This window comes from Zootermopsis nevadensis, unplaced genomic scaffold (genome assembly GCF_977971745.1).
Source record: "Zootermopsis nevadensis isolate Lab colony 2312 unplaced genomic scaffold, Znev_1.0 Znev_ptg000012l, whole genome shotgun sequence".
Lineage (NCBI taxonomy): Eukaryota > Metazoa > Arthropoda > Insecta > Blattodea > Termopsidae > Zootermopsis > Zootermopsis nevadensis.
In genome coordinates this window covers 8,797,013-8,815,702 of record NW_028259144.1, presented here as the reverse complement: position 1 = coordinate 8,815,702, position 18,690 = coordinate 8,797,013, and the positions used below count along the sequence as shown (strand labels likewise).

General features: G+C 37.2%; 2 protein-coding genes across 2 annotated transcripts; both read right to left on the bottom strand.

The window, feature by feature from the left end:
* Positions 1–1,618: 1,618 nt before the first annotated feature.
* Positions 1,619–8,538, bottom strand: LOC110833251 (uncharacterized). Its single transcript, XM_022071057.2, has 2 exons — positions 8,254–8,538; positions 1,619–4,311 (listed from the first exon to the last, which is right to left on the bottom strand). The coding sequence occupies exons 1-2, from the start codon at positions 8,338–8,340 to the stop codon at positions 3,106–3,108; spliced, it is 1,293 nt and encodes a 430-aa protein (XP_021926749.1). The 5' UTR covers positions 8,341–8,538; the 3' UTR covers positions 1,619–3,105.
* Positions 8,539–13,249: 4,711 nt separating this feature from the next.
* On the bottom strand, positions 13,250–18,094 carry LOC110833214 (uncharacterized). Its single transcript, XM_022070994.2, has 2 exons — positions 17,982–18,094; positions 13,250–16,374 (listed from the first exon to the last, which is right to left on the bottom strand). Exons 1-2 carry the CDS (start codon positions 17,982–17,984, stop codon positions 15,061–15,063), a joined length of 1,317 nt encoding a protein of 438 aa, XP_021926686.1. The 5' UTR covers positions 17,985–18,094; the 3' UTR covers positions 13,250–15,060.
* Between the last annotated feature and the right edge of the window lie 596 nt (positions 18,095–18,690).

Sequence of the window (18,690 nt, the reverse complement as noted above, 5' to 3'; positions counted from 1 at the left end):
AACTTATTCTGCGCCTTAATTTAGCTGTTCTTAAAAAATAGGATGTGTGTCAATACAGGATGCTGTATACTGTAGTTGGGGTAAATCTGTGCGTTTTGCCTACGTCACTAGCTAGCAGTTTCTGTTCGCCACTGTAATCTTGAAACTTGGCTCAGGAAGCACGGAGGGACGACGTATGTTGTGTAGTAGCATAGCGTCAGTTCAGAAAATATTAGCCACTATTTTATGCTTGTGTAGTGCCATTGTAGAGTAAATGTTTTTGCTTAGGTAGTAATTGATGATTTACGTATGCTGTCTGCAGCACCTATTCGGCTTTCAACTTCCCGCGTAACTTGCATGTCTCAAGAGTAAAGTCGTGAATTACAGAAGAAAAACAAAAGCCTATACTATGTAAACCAAAAACATTACCTTGAAAGGAAATTAGACAGCGAGCTAGAAAGTATTGCAGATTGGAAATAATGTTTGTAGTATGGACAGTATATGATTCCTTATCTGCTACCCCTCCCACCCCGTCAGACGGCACTGAACTTTTCTTTAACGGATAACGAGCGCACAGATTGACCTCGGCTGAAGTATATCTGGATTATTACAAAGGGGGTGTGAATTAATAATTAAATTAATGGCCGCTTGAATCGGGAAAGCCATAAGGAAATCGTTTCAGCAGCGTATATTAATTAAGTATCAGACTTCATTTGCTAAATAAATGTGTATTTCATAATAGAATGGTTTTAGGAGTTCTCTGAGCTTTTGCGTATGAGAATAAGTTATATATGAACATTAAAACACTGACGGGAAGATGACATCTGCTTATATAGAAGATATGTCACAACCCTTATAATTATGGTCTGTTTTTTGTCATTTAAATATTAATATTTTTCAGAAGAATGCACATTAAGAAACAGACTTTTAGGATTCATTCTACGCTGAGGCGGAGTTAAGCATTTGTCCGTCCTAGGCAAAGGTTTGAATGTTACGCCCGCAGTGAAAAACAGCTATTACTCTAGACTTAAAAATTGAATTTTACGTTATAGAGGTATAACTCAAAATAAAACAACGTTTTTCACATACAATTGTATATTTACCGAGTAAATATTCTTCCTTTAACAGCTGCAAATTCATAAATTACATTAGTTAAATTGATGAATTTAGCAATGTCATACTCATTATAGAAGAAAGAATTTCCAGTGAAAGGATTTTAGCATAAGTTTTACACCTGTGACTTTATGTGTCACGACAATATTTGTTTATTTTTTTCCACAGAGTGAGAAATTCACTGATATTATAAGCAGGCGCCATGTTTGTCTGTTCGTTAAGACTATACTTCTAGGTTTTAATGTAATCTCTTGATTTGTAACTGTGGCATTTTCTGAACTATACGTAGACTTCCTATGAAAAGTTTAGAAAAATGTTTTTGTTGTTCGATGCATGCAGACAGAACGGCATGTTGGCTATAAGGTATTCAGTGCAGATTGTTTGCTTTGGTTCATACATAACCTCTCTAATTGCACGTGTGTTATAAAATTCCTTTATCATGAAGCATATCGGTCCTTCGTATTATTGTTTCATGTACATGCATGGAGGACATTCACATAGAAAGGATTGGAAATAGACCTATTCATACAAGAACAATAACAAACATTTTATTGAAATTAAAACTGCTTATCATCTACATTGTTACATTGTTGTAATAAAAAGTCCTTTTACTTCTCGGTTTTAGAATGGCATGTAAAATAGACTACGATATTCTGCTGTCGCATTGAAACATGCAGTTACCGTCTTCTGACGAATTTCTTATTCTGTTCTTTTGTAGTGTTTATTTATTTGGTTTCAAGTAAAACTTTTCATGGATATTTGTATCTTTTATCCATTGGATGTTCAATGTTAGTCAAATTTTTAACGTTTGGTGACTTGGAGACATTTTATACTAATGTTGCTTGGTTAGTCTTTATTTTGATTCTATTAATTGATCTTTTGTTTTAAAGTATAAGAGTTGGTACAGATCAAAACAAACCATGTTAGCTGACATTGAATATTGCTCGAAATTATATTTGTGAAAAATTTTGACGATTTCTTTATTGGATTTTTGATCCCATACAAAACGTGAACCCTTGATAAGCAAAGCTTTTAGGCACTTTTATGTCGTCAACATTAATTTAAGATTTCTTAATTTAATACTAACAGAAAAGTAACAATGCTGTTTGGATCTACCGGTTTGGCCTGGTTTGGTGGGGTTAGTTACAGACGGTACATCTTTAACGAGACTATACTAACCTGGATATAAACCCAGCCTAACGAAGAATGCTCTCGTAGACGCAAAACACCACCGTGATCATACACAGTTAAAATTAGATGGCAGATAACAAGAAACTGCTCTGAATTACCTTCACGCCACGCGGTTTGCTTTGTTCGTATTTCGTAATTGGCAACAGCTTTACTGTAGATCTGTTAAAAATGAATCGGATTTACATAGCAATAGAAACCATTGTTATAATTGTATTTCACTTGGCCATTACAATTAAACCCTTGTTTCTTCTGGAAAATAAATTTATTTTAGAAATTGTCCTGGTGTGAATTATTGGAATGTATGAATTGTTGAAACTTATTTAACTTCAGAACAGTGTTCATACGCTACTTATAGCAAAAATAAACTGTACAGGAAAGTTTAAATCAAGTATTATTGCATGTTGCAACAATTCCTAGTTCTGTTCTGGTTCTACTGGCCCTTTGTTACCGTTCTAGATCGTGATAAAATTATGGAACAGAACATGACAGTTGCCGCATCTGCTTTAGTCTGCGATTTGAACACACTGCGCAAATCGTCTTCTTCTTTACAAGCTCCAGAAGGTTACTTGAGACGATGGCAAAGTGCCAATAGATACACACACAATTAAAAAGTTACATCCTGTCGACAAAGACTTCAATCGATCATTCGAATACACAATATATGGAATATTCTGAAGTCTTCCTTCTTCAAACGAAGGTAGCTGGAGGCTTTCAGCGTGATTTAAGTTCTGCTATGAACAAATTTTCTCAGAAAAATCTTCTAAGCTTTTAACATTGCATTGAAATATTTATGTCTATCATGTAGACGGCGTGATGCTGAATTCAAACTTTGTCTTTGTACTCATATTTATACTCATTCAGCGGCCCTGTCTCGTTGACATCAGTCTTCCTAAGTTTCTGTGTCGAATCTGGGGACGGTGTTGGTGTCAAAGGCGTATTCTGTTGCACGTAAGAGATTTTCTGTTGTGGGATCTGAGTCGCTGTTGTTGCAGGGGGTTGGACGTAGTGTGTTTTTGGAGTCTCGCCGCTTTGATAGCCATTCTGGACTAACTGCTGGGAGGCAGGGTCATTATGTGTGGCATAATATCGAGGAAACACATTCTGTTGTGGCGTATGGAACTGTTGAACAGGATATAGCAGTGTTTGTAGGTTGAGACCATGCATACCTGTCTGAATAAGAGAAGGAGAAACAGCGCTCTGATGATGGAAGGCGTTGTTACCATTTGCGTCATTTGTTACGCGGAGGATTATCACTGGCACAATTTGTGGACCAAAATATCCTGAAGGATTTTGCAAAAATGCCACTCCGCTACTACCAGGATGCTGATATAGCAGTGGACCCCCATGGAAGTTTCCAACTGGTAAGAAAGGATTCTGCGTGTTGTGGGATGTGACATCAGCGAAAGGGTTATGTGGTGATGTCAGAGAATGTCCAGTGAAGAACGCTGGGGCTTGTGGTGGTGACCCTGGGAAAAGATAAAATGGATGGGGTGAACGAGGGGTTGAGAAGACAGGCGCACCTTTGGTAGGTAAGGATCCGGACACGGCAGCGGGTCCACGGTAAGTAGGGGACTTAGCGAGGTACTCAGATTCTTGAGTGTTCGCGTGGTTGTTGAAGCTTGACGCGGGTCGATGGCCGTTGTCCACGTGCTGCTGAAGCCGGTTGGTAGCACTGCCGGGTGAATAATAGCGAACTGGCTGGTGAGTTGGCTGCTGTGAGTTTTGTGGGAAATACGTACCGAAATTCTGAATCGATTGGTCGGTTTGTCTCGTTCTACCTGCAATGTCGTTGTAACCGTAACCCAAGTTTTGATCGATCGTTCTCTTACGTTTACTAGACTCGATCTCATCTTCATCTATCGTAACAATGTCGCCATCTGTAATGTCAGCTGTCTTTTGATCGTGTTTAATATTTATAAGTTCTGAGTCTGTAGAAGTTTCTTCAGTGGTTGTCGTTTGTGTTGAAATCAGGCTGTTGGGTTTGGGCGTAGTTGAACAACTGGATATAACGAACAGACACAGCAGAATCTGAAACACGTATAATGATTGCAGGTTAAATAATTGTCCATATTTATTGTTGTCGTTGATGGGTTTTGAAAACCTATTAAAATTACTGGCTACGGGCAGCATCACAAATAAATTTCGATTTCCAACAGGAGCAAGAATTTTTCTGTTACCAAAGAGTCTCTCGAATGAACCTTTACACTGTAATGAATTATTCTCGGGCTACCAGCCGTGTAAGGTGGGTTAATGAGTAAAACACCGTCCTCGTCCTCAAGGTACTGTAGCTTAAGATCACACATCCTTCGCACTACTTAACCGGAGATGGTCAGGTAGAAAGTGAACTTCAGAACCAAAACATGGCCTCTATGCGAATAATTTTAAAGTTTGTTTTACATTTAATTAATTGTAAGGGACATCCGCTGCAAGAAAGTAAATCAAAACTCTGGTTCGACTAAGACTGTTTGTTATAGATTCGTAAATCGGAGACTCCAGTCTAAATTTTAAGTGATTGTTCGACAGTTAAAACTAATTTAAAATGTCTGACTACACGCTGGGTAAAGTGGGCGTTTGAAATTATAATTGAGCTGCAATACATTTCACATAAATAAAATTATAAAGTGCACGCATAAATAAGTTTTAAAAATAGATTTCGAAATTGATTAATTAACTTACGTAATCATACATACATTTTGAGTAAAACTCATGTTTTATTATTACATCCTACAAATCTTGTGTTATTATATCTTATTTACCCTATATAATTTAATTCTGTGGCCAAGCAACGCAGCGCAATTTAGGTCATGGGCTGATGTTAGGCTTCTGCCCAGAGGGTCGTATATCTTAGCCTAATTAAATAAGAATTCGTTTCTTGCTTGAAAGCCTAAATACGTCATCGAATTTTATTGTCAGCACTAGCTTGTATGTAGTAGTAGTAGTGCGTATTGTAATTTTGGAAATATCTGAATATAGATTCTAACCTTTATATAAAATTGAAATTATCGGTGTGTGTATGTTCACTTATAGCTTGAGAACGGATAAACCGATTTATTGATTTTCACCAAACTCGTCAATCTTTTTCCTTGGAGCCAGGAAGAGATTTTTGAAATGTCAAAACTGTGGAAAAATGACCTAAGTTTGAAGATGGCTGTCTTGTGGGTTGATGAGCCGTGTAGTCTGGTAGAAATCTACCGACGGTTCAAATGTCCTTGCTGCCTCCATCGCCCTAGTCAAGACATCCCCTGTCCTTTATGGAACTAGAAAGTTGATTACAGTGTTTACCGCCTGAAGTCCGAGGCGCCGTCTAACAATTCTTAAAACACCGGTTTCTTATATGTGAAACTTCACTAACCCCTCTTCCAATCTCCATGCTGATAACCACCCCTCGTCGGCTTTCCACTACTGTTCATTAAGTATATTTGCAGCTACCCCACATATCTGGAGATCTTCTGACAATCTGTAACCTTAAAACGCGTCATGTAGTGGTGATATCGGACCCAGATTAAAATGGACTGGCTCTTAAGTGAATGTATTTCTGCAGACACCTACCGTGTTCAAACGGAAGTACTCAAGTGGTCTGGAGAAAGAGCCCAGAATGTGTTTCCTTTTGTAAGAACCGAGTGAAGATAATGCAGCAAAATAGTGACAGTAAATGTAATATAGCAGCAGCAGCAGCAGGAGGTCACAGCAAGATGGCTGTGTGACTTTCTCGAAAAGAATTCCTTTCACCGTAACTTTACATTTTACTCTGTATTGATGCCCCTGAAACCTCAACACAATCAAGTAGTAAATTACTCTCGTGAAAGCTACGAAGGTAGGACTGCTGCTTTCTGTGGTCGAACCCCTGCGGCATCTTCTGATTTCCGACCGGTTCTTTAACACCTTGAGGCGCTGTATGTGACGTCAAATGGATTGGGCATTTCTTAGTTTTCTGTATATTGTGACTTTGCTCTGCGTTCGTAACAAGATTGATTTCTTTACGAAATTTTTGTTTTTTCTGACAAAAATTATCACCGTCAGCGTAAACCAGAAGATTATTTGCTTCGTTCAATTTAATTCTCCTCAGACTTTATACATTTATTGTTGTGTATTCAAAAATAATTTAAACAGTAGTGGTGACAAAGCAACACCTTGTTTAACACCATTCTAAACAGGAATCTGAAAGTTCGTGTATACGAACTTGACTATAAGTTTTGTTTAAATATATTTTAATTTTTTCTTATTAATTTAGTGGGAGTGTCAGATTCACGGGTTAAATTGTAAAATATTTTCCTTTTAAATGTGTCAAAGGCTTTCCTGAAATCCATAAAAAGCTGCTGTTGTCAGATTTTTATTCCCATTTCTTCTCAATTATTTGATAAATACAGAATAGATGATCAGTGGTTGGTCGACACAGATGATACATAATAATTTTGTCTGTGTGCGGAGTTACGCTGATAAAAGAATAACATTTTGTGTGAAATTTATTGTAGCTTAAAATCTATTTCTTGACAATTACTATAACCAATTTTGTTACACTTTTCTACAAATAGGTACAATAATACACTACATCCATAGTTTTGATATTTATTTAATCAGTCACAGTAAATGAATACTCTACATTACATCTACCTTTCTCTCGAATCAATCTCGTGATCTGTACTCTTTCAGATTTTTTATATTTGAAAAGGAACTAGTTTAAATTTGGTAATGGTCTGACTTTGTATATGTGTCTATCTGTTCAAAATATAATAGGAATTTACAATTAGATTGACTTAAACCTCTTTTTATGAAAGACTCTCGGGCTACAAGCCGCGTCAGGTTGCTGAATGGCGAATACACCATATCCTGTGCCAACGTTTCGAGAGCCGTCTCTGCTCTCATCCTCAGGGTAGCTGCGTAACAATCTGGTCCTCTGTAGCCCGAGAGTCTTTCATCACCTTCAGTCGCAGTGAAATCTTCAATTTATTAACCTCTTTTACCAAGTCAATAGCTACTAATTTGGTAGTATTTCTTAAATTACATTGAGTCCGTGGTATTTTTGCTCTTATTCATTTTTAAAGTTTATTGAGTTCTTCTCTCAGGCATTTCATCTTTTTTACCATGAAACTTACCAGTATCCAATCTTATATTGTCCAGAATTTCTCTACTCATTTTGTTCGGATTCTAAATCCATTGCAATTTAGCCTGATACTTGTGGTCTAACAATGTTAAGTAATTTCAGTTAAGACATGATTTATCCTTCTTTAACTCGTAATGATCTAGCTCAATATTTGCCGAAGTTTTGACATTCTTCATAATACACTTTGACGTTCTTTTCGTGTCCGTATTATCAGGAAGTCTAATGATTTCCAAACCTAAAAACCTATTTATTTTATTTTAACCCGATAGTCTTCTTTAACTTCAACATCATTTCTGTTCTCTTTCCGTATCAAACTTTTGTGTTGCCTGTTTATTTACTCATAATTGAATCGGCCGTTTGAAAAACCACATGATTCCACAAAACTCACTTTCAAGAAAATTATAAAAGAACTTGCTATTTATTTTAAGCTTGATTTGTTTTCCCCCAAGAATGTTCGACACTTTCCTACTTTTAAAAAACCTGCAGGTCATTAACTTCTTTTGCATCAAGATTTATAAGCTAAAGTTATTTTTGGACTCATGTTGTTTTAACAAGAACCAACATAATATGGACTCATGTTGTTGTAGTTCTTTCTTTACTGCTGATATGACCATTTTCGTCGCTTTAGGGTTTAGTGGTTTTGTTGTGGTCACAACTAAACCAGAAACCGGTAGTCAAATAACATGAGTCCAGGATTGACGAGAGACTGGTAAAATATATGGATTGTACATTCAGTTTTTATAAAAATATATTTGTGCTGAACAAGGTTAATAAATGCGGGCTTGTGTTGCAAATGCATATACTTACTGACTCACAATATGCATATGGTTAATCTAAAGGAAGCTGTTCAGTGATTTTATTCAACTTACCAGAATCTTCATAGTTGTGACAAAAGATCCCATTTCCCGTTGCTTCTTCAATGAGTCACAGGGATACTGATGTGTTCCTCTGCGCATGTTCCGTTATATAGCGACACTCAACTGTTTCCTTTTTCTTCCATCTTGTATGACCATGACGTGTGCATTCTGAAGATGTAATCATCCCCGATATATCTCGGATTCACTGTCAGCTTTCTATTCAGAACGATGTATAATTTACCTCTCTCCCATATGACTGACATTGTAACGCAAGAAAGGCACTTCCCAGCATTCGAGAACAATTAATATGTAACGTGAAATATTTATTAGACGGTGAAAGGTCCGCTAAGAAAGGCAATTAATTCTAAAAGCGAAGTGACGCGGTACGCATTCTGTACGACATGAATAGGACGTTATACCAGTCGAAATTCATCTTACTCTGTATGGATGGAACATCCCATTTGTATCTCGGTTTAATCATTGATAGAAAGATTAAACGGAGATTAAACTTAGAATCAATCAAATCCAAGACCACCATTACATTTGTTACAGTCTACTCTGTGTTCAAACGTGAGCGATTAAGCGCTAACATTAAACTAACCCTCCATAAAAAAAATTGATAAATATCGTGAAAAAATACGTATTTAGAATGAGAAAATGACAGTAGAATTTTGTCACTCGTATCATATTTCTCAGCACTATTACTGTCGACTGTGTTATGTCTGTTGGCGTTTGTATGCTCCACTATTGTTACCGACATTATGAATTCTAAGAAAATACATGAACATTCCGGTTCTATAAAGAAAATGGGATTTTCTTTGACAAGCCGCATATACAATCAACTTTTCACAGAATATCCTGATTCTAATTAATAGGTTTTGAGGCAATACACAATAGTTGTTTGAAGGCTGTCGGTGGCTATCGTGATGAGTACTTGTATTTTGAGTTATATTAATTTAATTTTAATCCCGAAACAGAGATAAGAATGCGCTGTTTAATAGACTTTGGAGCCAGTTGCCGCCTGGTATAATAAATAAAAATAGACTACGACATTTTTTTATCATTCATCGTCATTGCAGTTGTAGTTCATATAATTTACGCAGTTTAGAGACGTCGTTAAATGACTCGAAAACCAAAAATCTGATAGAGAATACCGGCTCGTGTCCGATGTCACACACTCTCTCTCGGCGTTCTGTAACTTGACCTTGAGGTCGCACTCCGGATAACTGTGCTTCTCTAAGAAAACCTGTATGATAAATGCGATGTGTCACGTTCAAGGTCAATGGTTAGTTGTATGAAAGTTTTGATGACCCAGTGGTCACCATACTGACCGTTTCGTTAGTAATCTTTATCCTTGTCTGTCTGCGCCTGAAAACCGGAAAGTCACGTTTGTAGTGAAACCAAATTCTTTGTAAAGAAATGTAAGTTACAGTTGTGTGATTTCTGATTCAGCTTCTTCAACGTGATAACTGTCATGGCTGGTATAAATAAGTCGTAAACAAAAACATACTGTGTCCCGTAGATCCGAGTCTACACGGAGTCACAAGCCATAGGAACATCGTCGTAATTTCTTTATGTTTTTAACCGTTTCATTTACATTTCTAAATTTTTTGGACAGTTCTTATAAAAGGTATCACATACAACAAGATTGATAGATAAGAGCATTACAAAATTTGTAACTGAATATACCACCCTCTTCCGGAAAAAGATAATTAGGGCTACCAAGAAAACCCTGAAGAGAATAAATGGAGACATGACAGGGTATTTGGTCTCTTCCATGAAAAAGTATTGAGTCCCTATAGTAGAAATTTAAATTTGTACTTACTCGTAGATTTTCAGGAATAAAACTACCGTTTAAATTAACGAATGACTTTGTTGCATGGCAATTTATTGATTCTGTAAACTGATAAAAACTTTTCCGAACGTCAGAAAGCGGATTTCGATGATTAGCCTTAAACGTATTATTATAATAATAAATTAACAATAACAGTTCTGAAACTCTTGTCTGTATAGCGTCCTCCAGTTCTTCTTATAACATGTGTCCTCAGTCGGAATAGCACTATGATATGAGACATCGCCATTTTGTGCTCTTACGATAAAATGGAAGCTTACTTACATAGCCTTATAAAATAAATTTTAATTTTATTATAACTGCAGTTAAGAAGAGATAGTACCAATGATAGTTTGTAAGCATTCATAAATTCTTTGTACTGTCCGCCCGCCAAGAGATGTCACCTGAGAGTGGGGTGGCCATGAAAAGTTACGCTGTACTATTTCACAAAACATGCGTCCATCAATCCAGCACAATGAACTGCACTTCTGAAATACAACGTGTCTGTAACAGGAAGCTTTGAGTGCGCTTGCGCAGTAAGATGACCCTTCTCTTACCCTTTCTGCTTCTCAGCGGACTTATATTGGCACGCGGATTGTAATTAGTAATAATTTTTGGTTAATGTAGCGGCTCAGTATAGCATTACTGAGTTTACGTGTGTAACGTATTAGTTTTGATTCACGGCCCTCGCCACCAATTCTTGTGTATTTTATCAATATATCAAGAAAAATGATGAGACTTTCTTTAAACAAATCACAAGTATTTCTGCCAACCTCCTAACCTTTTAATCGATAATTGTTACCCAGTATTAAGGTGCAGTTAAAATTCTGAGAAGTGAATTAGTTGCAAATAATGAAATTATCAGATATGATAAAAACAACATGAATACAATAAAAATGAAAGGTAATTTGAAAACCATTTACAAGAAACTTTCACTGATGTTGAGAGAAGAATAGAAATTGTTTCATACGAGCAGTGAAATAGAGAGGGACTGAATATAATCCAGACTGCAAGCTGTAACATCAAGAATATAAATTATACTGGGTACAGAACGCCAGAAGGCAAAGTCGCACACGTTCGCAGACGAAAATGAAATACAGGAATAGCTAGAAGTAAATTGCTTCTTTTTTTTTAATTTATCAGGAAGCAATTATATTTTCTCTATTAAGAAGAAAGTAGTCATGACATTGTCCAAGGTGTGGTTCACAAATTGTGGCTAGCAACCCACCTCCGGTTCACTTCAGTAAGATTTTATATGTTATCGAGAGTTTAATGACGCACAGCTGCAATTAATTATTTTTGGCCGCTGAATGTGAATTAACATTGTGGATTGTAATATTGGTGAACCGTAATTATAAGTTAGACAGAACTTTAAATGTAAAACAACACACAATCTCAAACGGGACACAAAATGTTGACTGTCATACAAGGAAATTATATCTTCCCTTTTTCTATAAAAATGAAGACGTTTCGTGAATGATTTCAGACCTAATCAATAATGAATTTGATTATCTAAAGATTTGTGAAGATTGTTGATTCATTTCATTAAGACCACAAAATTTCCCGTCAAAAACAACGGAAAAATCTAAGGTCATAAATATTATCCCATAAGACCCAAAATCCCTCGACAGCATTGACGTAGCAACGCTTATAATCATACACACAGTGCAAATAGTAACTTAAAAAACATCACTTACCAACCAACACTAGTCTTTTGTATATGTAAAATATGTTACACTTTTTCCATTGAGGTATGTTTTATATATACGACGCTTCGGGACTTGCTGCACTCCCATCTTCAGGTAACTGACAATTTTCTTTATTTTAAGAGTAGCTTTCTGGCAACTGTTGGAGTCTACTTTTGAATAGTGAGCTAAACACTAAAAACTAGTGGGTTGGTCCAGGAATGTTGTTTATTTTAATTAATTAGGTTGTGTTGCTACTTGCTAGAGGAAGCCATATGTGGCTTATGTCTTTGTTTTCTTATCAGATGCTACGTTCTGTTGCTCCTACAAATACGAAATCATTTTTTAGTGACACTGCTTTATTCTTTGTCAGTAATTTTTGTTTTATTTAATAATGTTTTATGGTCCAAATTCCAGGAGTGTTCTTTTTCTATACTTGGATATTTCTCCCATTTTCGTGTTGTGTTTGTGTCCTGTGTTTCACATTTAAAGTTACTTTCTTATGTGTGTGTTTTATTTCGAATTTGCACGAAAATACTGTATAAAAGAATTGCATATAAACATCTTGAACAAGGACCATAGAATAAATCAGCAGAAAACATCTACAATGTAGAAAAGAAGTTTACTACAAAACTGAAATAATCGATATTTATCGAAACAACGGAATAGTTTATCAGCCAAGCCTAGATATTAGATTCACGCGGCTCCCTTTACTACGCATATGGATCTAAAGTCGAACCGTAACAATAGCCATTCCTGGGTCTAGTGTTTAACATGTCCTGGGTTCGATCCCAAAAATTACTATTATTATTAAGTTAATTATAAAAGTGTTAACAAATCTGTCTGTATGAAACAAATTTAGCTAAAGGCATTAGTGGAGCCAACGGCCGAAACGTCGTATATATGAAATACGTAATAGGTAATATCCAATATTGAATTGTTTTGAATTAGTAATTTTCTCAGAATTATATAATTTGGATTGGTACTTTGTGTGTAGGGTTAAATTATTGATTAGATCTTAAGTTGAGATTTCAAATTTTTACGCCAGCTTGAAGACAGCTGTCTCAATGAAATGTTGAGTCGTGTAGTTTTGGTAGAATTGTATCGACGTTTCAGAGGTGTTTTCTGCTACCATCATCACAGCGATAATTCATCGCCACTGTTGATAATGAACGTGATGGGATATGAAAAAAACTGTTAGTTACTGTTTCAAGGACAGATGCAGAGCAGACTGAATGAGAAAAACTTCGTAAACCTGTCACAATAATCGATAAGTTGATCGCTGGTCGATCGGGACACGTCTAACTAAATTCCCTTACATTTCCTGGCCAAAATTTTGTGCTTAGTTATAATATATATCCCATATCTAAAATACGTACCTCCTCTCTCATCATGTTCTATTTAAAGAATATAAATTATGGAGCGTCTTTCTGTGTTGTGACGTTCTGTATAGATAGAGGCCTTGCGACGGGCTAATAATATAATAAATATATAAAGTACCTGAAAGATTGATTTTAAGGCAATGAAATTGTTTGCAAATCATCCAAGTTATTATGACTCCATGTGTTTCAAACATTTCTACTCTTGCAGAATTTTTTATGAATTGAATCACTACTCGTTACAAAGCAGGGGTTAACACATGTTGTTACTAACCTCTATAGCGAGATTTGTTTCCTTGTATCAAAGAGACATAGTGTGATCGTTTTATTCTCAATATATTTTATTGTCGAACGAGACAATTAATTAATAAATATATATCACCAAAGAATTGTGCATCTATAGTAGCTGTCACCAAATTGCATGTTTCAAGGTCACGAAAGGACTTCACACACCCTGACTACGAGGCTCCAAGTAACCAATTTTGTCCATAGAGTGAGGTTGGCGAGCGGTTATGTTGGAGAAACTGTTGGCCTTGAACATTCTATTGCCATTTTAGTTTAACATCAGCTTTCGCTTGAGTTATACAGCGCAGGTGTAGTAGTGGCAAGCAGTTGATTATAACTGCCGTGTCATCTCTCAATCTGCGAACAGGTCATCTTTACATGCTTCGCTACGAGTTCTAAACTGTCTTCAGTAGCCTGAACTCCACTGTTCCTTGTTCCACAGTTACATGATTTTGCTGTGTCATTAATAATACGATTTGGTGACAGTTACTATAATTTAACCTTCCCGCTTTATTGTATCGACTGATCGATGGTACCGTTTCTATACATCTGCCACGATCATATCTCTCCGATCCTTAGAAGCTGGGTTTCTGTTGCAAGTAATTCAAATATATGTCACGAGATGGCCACGAAATAATTGTAGCTTTCGTTGGGCTTAGATGATTGTGTATTTAATTTTAGCAATAATATTACAGACAATTATAAATCATGAAGGAAAAGGAATTATTGGCTCAATCGGTGGCCTTGAACAAATTTATCTACTTAATGGTAATTCTTGAATGCCCTTTTCAACTGCCCTCTGTTTTAAGAATATTAAGAAAAGGATGGAAGGATAAATTAAAACCAAAGAAGGGAGGAATTGTGCGAGAATGGACAGTCAGTGACGAAACTGGAAACGTTTGGAATAAGTGTAAGAAAACTTCAACATAAATCTCCACGTATCCTTAACCTTTTAGCTGCATCCAGATGAGTGGTAAACTTCAAATTCAGTAAGATCTGAGGTTATCACGGCGGTGAGTACCAAGATGGCTGTCTTCTGGGTTGTAGTGCTGTATCGTCCAGTAGAAGCTTACCAACGTTTCAGAGGTCTCTGCTGTCTCCATCACCAGGGCGCCCTGATGTTAGAAGCACTGTCTACCAGATGACCCGGCTCTGCACCTCAGAAGACTTTAAACTCAGCATCTTAACCTGCTGTACCTTTTCATTTGTATGTGTATGTATGTATATATAAAACATGTTGCACGCAGCTTGTAAGTCTTTTTTTATTTAACGCGTTTAAATAAGAGTAAAAGAAGTTCGTAATAGAACTTCGATTTTTTTGGCTTGTTATGTATGTCTTTAGGCTAAATACGTAAGAATAAAGCTTCGCATGGTGGAAGAACGGGTGTTCTTTACGATGTAACATTCGATACATGTAATTATACGTAATATAAAAATTTCTTTGAAAACAGAACGCTGTATCTTCTATAAAATTCCATCTGACATTGTTATACCAAGTTATTGGTTGAGGATTTCACGTCTTTGTCCCAAATTCTTGATTCATCTGTTCTGTGACAGCTTTCTCGTATCCGACACAATTGGAATAATGTGGCAACCTCTACATGATTTCAAGGAGTCGAGTGTTTGTACGTCACTAAGCCTAAAATGCCCCGGGTCCTTGTCTGTAGTTGCTGTAACTGATGCCAAATCCCGGGAAGTTACGAGTATTTGCCAAAAATCTTCCACCATTTGGAATTGTTTTAATTGAGGATAATCCAGTTGACTTCACACCCGAACTGAACGTTGGCCTCTGAGGCTTCGGTTGCTGGAACAGTGCGTTATACTGATTCAGTCCATCGTGTGTTATAGAAACTGACGGTTGTTGATCGTACAGCGTATCAGGCTCCTTTCCCTGGTATACTGTGTCTGGAATGGTGGTGTAACTTTGTAATTCCTTAGGGATGGGATTATAGGCTTGTTGTTGTGTGTAAATAAAGTTGGTACCAGCGCTCGCTGCTGAAGGTCTTTGGTACGCTGGCCGCACCTCATTGGAGATGTGCGAGGAAAGCAGGTTTGCAGTCGGAATTGCTTTCTGGATGGGAGAATGTGCAACTTGGGGTGGTTTAGGAGATGCCGGCTGGTGGTTGTAGATGAAGGGAGAATGTGGGACTTGCACAAACTGCAAGCCGGAGTAGCCGCTTTGAGGAAGGTAGAACTGTTGAGATAGGCTCTGATATGCGACATCTGGTGTGATGCCAAGGTAGTTTCCAGCAAGGCCATTGCCTGCCAGGTACAGTGCGACAGGGCTACCTGATGGTGGAGCCTGGAACTGCAACTGAGGTTGAAGTCCATGTTGGTAACCCGTGGGCTGCAGCGAGATCTGTTGTTGCTGACCTGTGTAGTCCGGGATGATTGGTTTTCCTTGCTCCTGTTGCTTGCTTGTGTAGTCTAGGATGATTGGTTTCGCTTGCTGCTGCTGGGCCTGGTAGTTCAGCTGCTGTTGAATTGTGTAGTCCGGAACAATTGGTTTCGCTTGTTGCTGCTGCTGCTGGGGCTGGTAGTTCAGTAGCTGCTGGCTTGTGTAGTCCGGAACAATTGGTTTAGTTTGCTGCTGCTGGGCCTGGTAGTTCAGCAGCTGCTGACTTGTGTAGTCTAGGACGATTGGTTTTGCTTGCTGCAGCTGCTGACTTGTGTAGTCCAGGACGATTGGTTTCGCTTGCTGCTGCTGAGCCTGGTAGTTCAGCTGCTGCTGTACTGTGTAGTCCGGAACAATTTGTTTAGTTTGCTGCTGCTGGGCCTGGTAGTTCAGCTGCTGCTGGACTGTGTAGTCCGCGACGCTGGGATTGGCTTCGTGCGGTTGTGCCTGTTTACTCTTTAGATTGTCTTGCTCAATATCTTCCAACTTCACTTGTTTCTCCGTTCCCAGCGTAAAATCCGCAGAGAGGAGGATGAAAAGTATTGCTGTGTGAACAATCTGAAATGAAACATGTCAGGACGTTCTAAGGACCTCTGATCACCGCCTACCCAGAACAAATGCTTTCGAGAGAAATACTTTCAAATAAGTCTATCTTTTCTGGTTGAAGTGCACCAATAAATATCCTCTGCAGTCAATACAACTTCTTTAAGCCCATAAAGGAAGTGTCAATGCCAGGGATGATGTCAGTTACTCCGGATGTGTTGTAGAACCTTGGACAACAATAAGAGTCATCGCCGTGACAATCTGAAATCTAAAATTTGTCATCAACTCTACTCTGGAACGTTGTCAAACTGATTATTTTTCTTTCAGGAACTTAATAAATTTAGACTTCGTTGATATTATTGTGTCGGGTTTTTTTATTAATACGGAATGATAACTCACATTAGCCATAACAATCGATTCTTCTTCCGGTGGATTTACAAATTGGTAGCAGAACTATTCTTGAAATAACGCGATATTCATATCTGAATGAATGTTTGCAATCTGGTTTTTGGCACCTGTACCCGAGCTTTCTTCTTTCAAGAAATTACATTTTTGTTGATTCTCTTTGTAGCAATTTAATTCTGCGTTCTTATCTAGTAGGATTCTTTAACCCACCAATTAATAATGAATCCTGGCAAATGAAATTTGGTAGTTTTCTCAGACTCGACTTTCATAAAAGTAAAAGCACCACTTGAACTTCGTACTTCATTCACCAAGAAGAAAATTTATTGTAATAATAGTTATGTCTTGCGTTTCAAGTAATAAAAAGTGTCTACCGTCGTTCAATTTCTTTTAAATTTGAATCTAATGTTTTGGAAGATTCGTTTTATTGTTTTGACACTGCTAGGAAAAAATATTATTTGTTCCATTTTATGACAAATCTTCACAATCTCAAAGTTTCTTTACAACTCGTCACTTTATATATTAATCGAGAATTGAAAAGTTCGTAACTTTAAAATTATTTGTTGAGTGTGCTTTTATTTCTCCAAAGGATAATGAAAACTTGGCGATTTATGTTTATTTCAAATATTTGGATTGTGAATCTGCTTAAGCCACAAACCTCAGAAGTAACAATTTGATATTAACCCAGGTGTTTGTTAACTGTGAAAGAGTTTTTGAATAACCCCAATCTTCCTTTAGGTCCCTGTGAATGTAACAAAGCTGCATCGAAGCAAGCAAACATCAAATTGGGTTTTATAAAATACGGATTTTTAGGCTTCGTAATTTAATGAAGGACGAAGAAAAATGACAGACCCCTCAGAGGACAAATGAAAGATTATCTTCAGATGGTCGGATAAAATTGTTCTTCACAAGCTAAATTTAAAAGAGTTTGCGTCAACGGAAATCGTAAAGTAGCGTAACGGAGTAAACACTCGTGTGAACTTCCACGTTCAACAAAAAAACCACTGCCCTGCCACCTATTTATCCTACGTCCGTTAAATCTGAGGATTTCGTTATCAAATGTCCTCAGTATTCGTTTATTTATCTAAGGTGTATATAGATGTTCACCCATATGCATAAATATAGAACTATAATTTTTATATGTTTAATTGAAATATTTTATAAAGAATATAATGATTTTGATCTGCATGCAAGAATATGCGCTTGAGCTACGTACATACCATTGTTGCGATGTCTTGCTTCTGTTCTCACTGCCTTTCAGTACATCCGCCGGGGTATATATAGAGCAGTGCAGACCGGTTGCTATGCCCCACCCTAAGATTCTGCGCTTCGCTTCGTCAGAGGAACTGGTATTATATCCGCAGCCCGACCAACGCTTTGGACTGTCTTCCTTATTAATTCATCACCGCTCGTTCCAGACAAAACATTGTAAGTGACAATGATTCTGTTACAACTTTTCCCATGATGTCCTCAGAGTGAAGGTCTAATTACTCGAATTGTACTTTTTATAAACATTCCGACGCGGCTGTGATTTGTAGAAAGGGATTCAAAGAATTTTCAATTTTTATAACGCCTCAAGAAACTTTATAAAAACTAAAATATACGCGCTAAACAACATATAACTTCAAACTGAACCAAACACAGTGATATGCCTCTTTATATAAAAGAGTAAACATACTTATGTTTCTTCAAAATAATATTGTCGAAGGTCGTGGGCGAGTGGTTCTTATTTGACACGTCCTAGGTTCATATCTGTTCCTGATACCAACTGTCCTAATTGAGGCCTTTCGTTGTTTTTCTCAGTCCCTCCAGGCAAATACCAGGATAGTACCTTTAATTAGGCCACGACTGACACGTTCCACAGTCATTTTAATATATTAATAAACCTATCATTCGACACTATATAATCTTAGCTTTTGGCAACGTGGT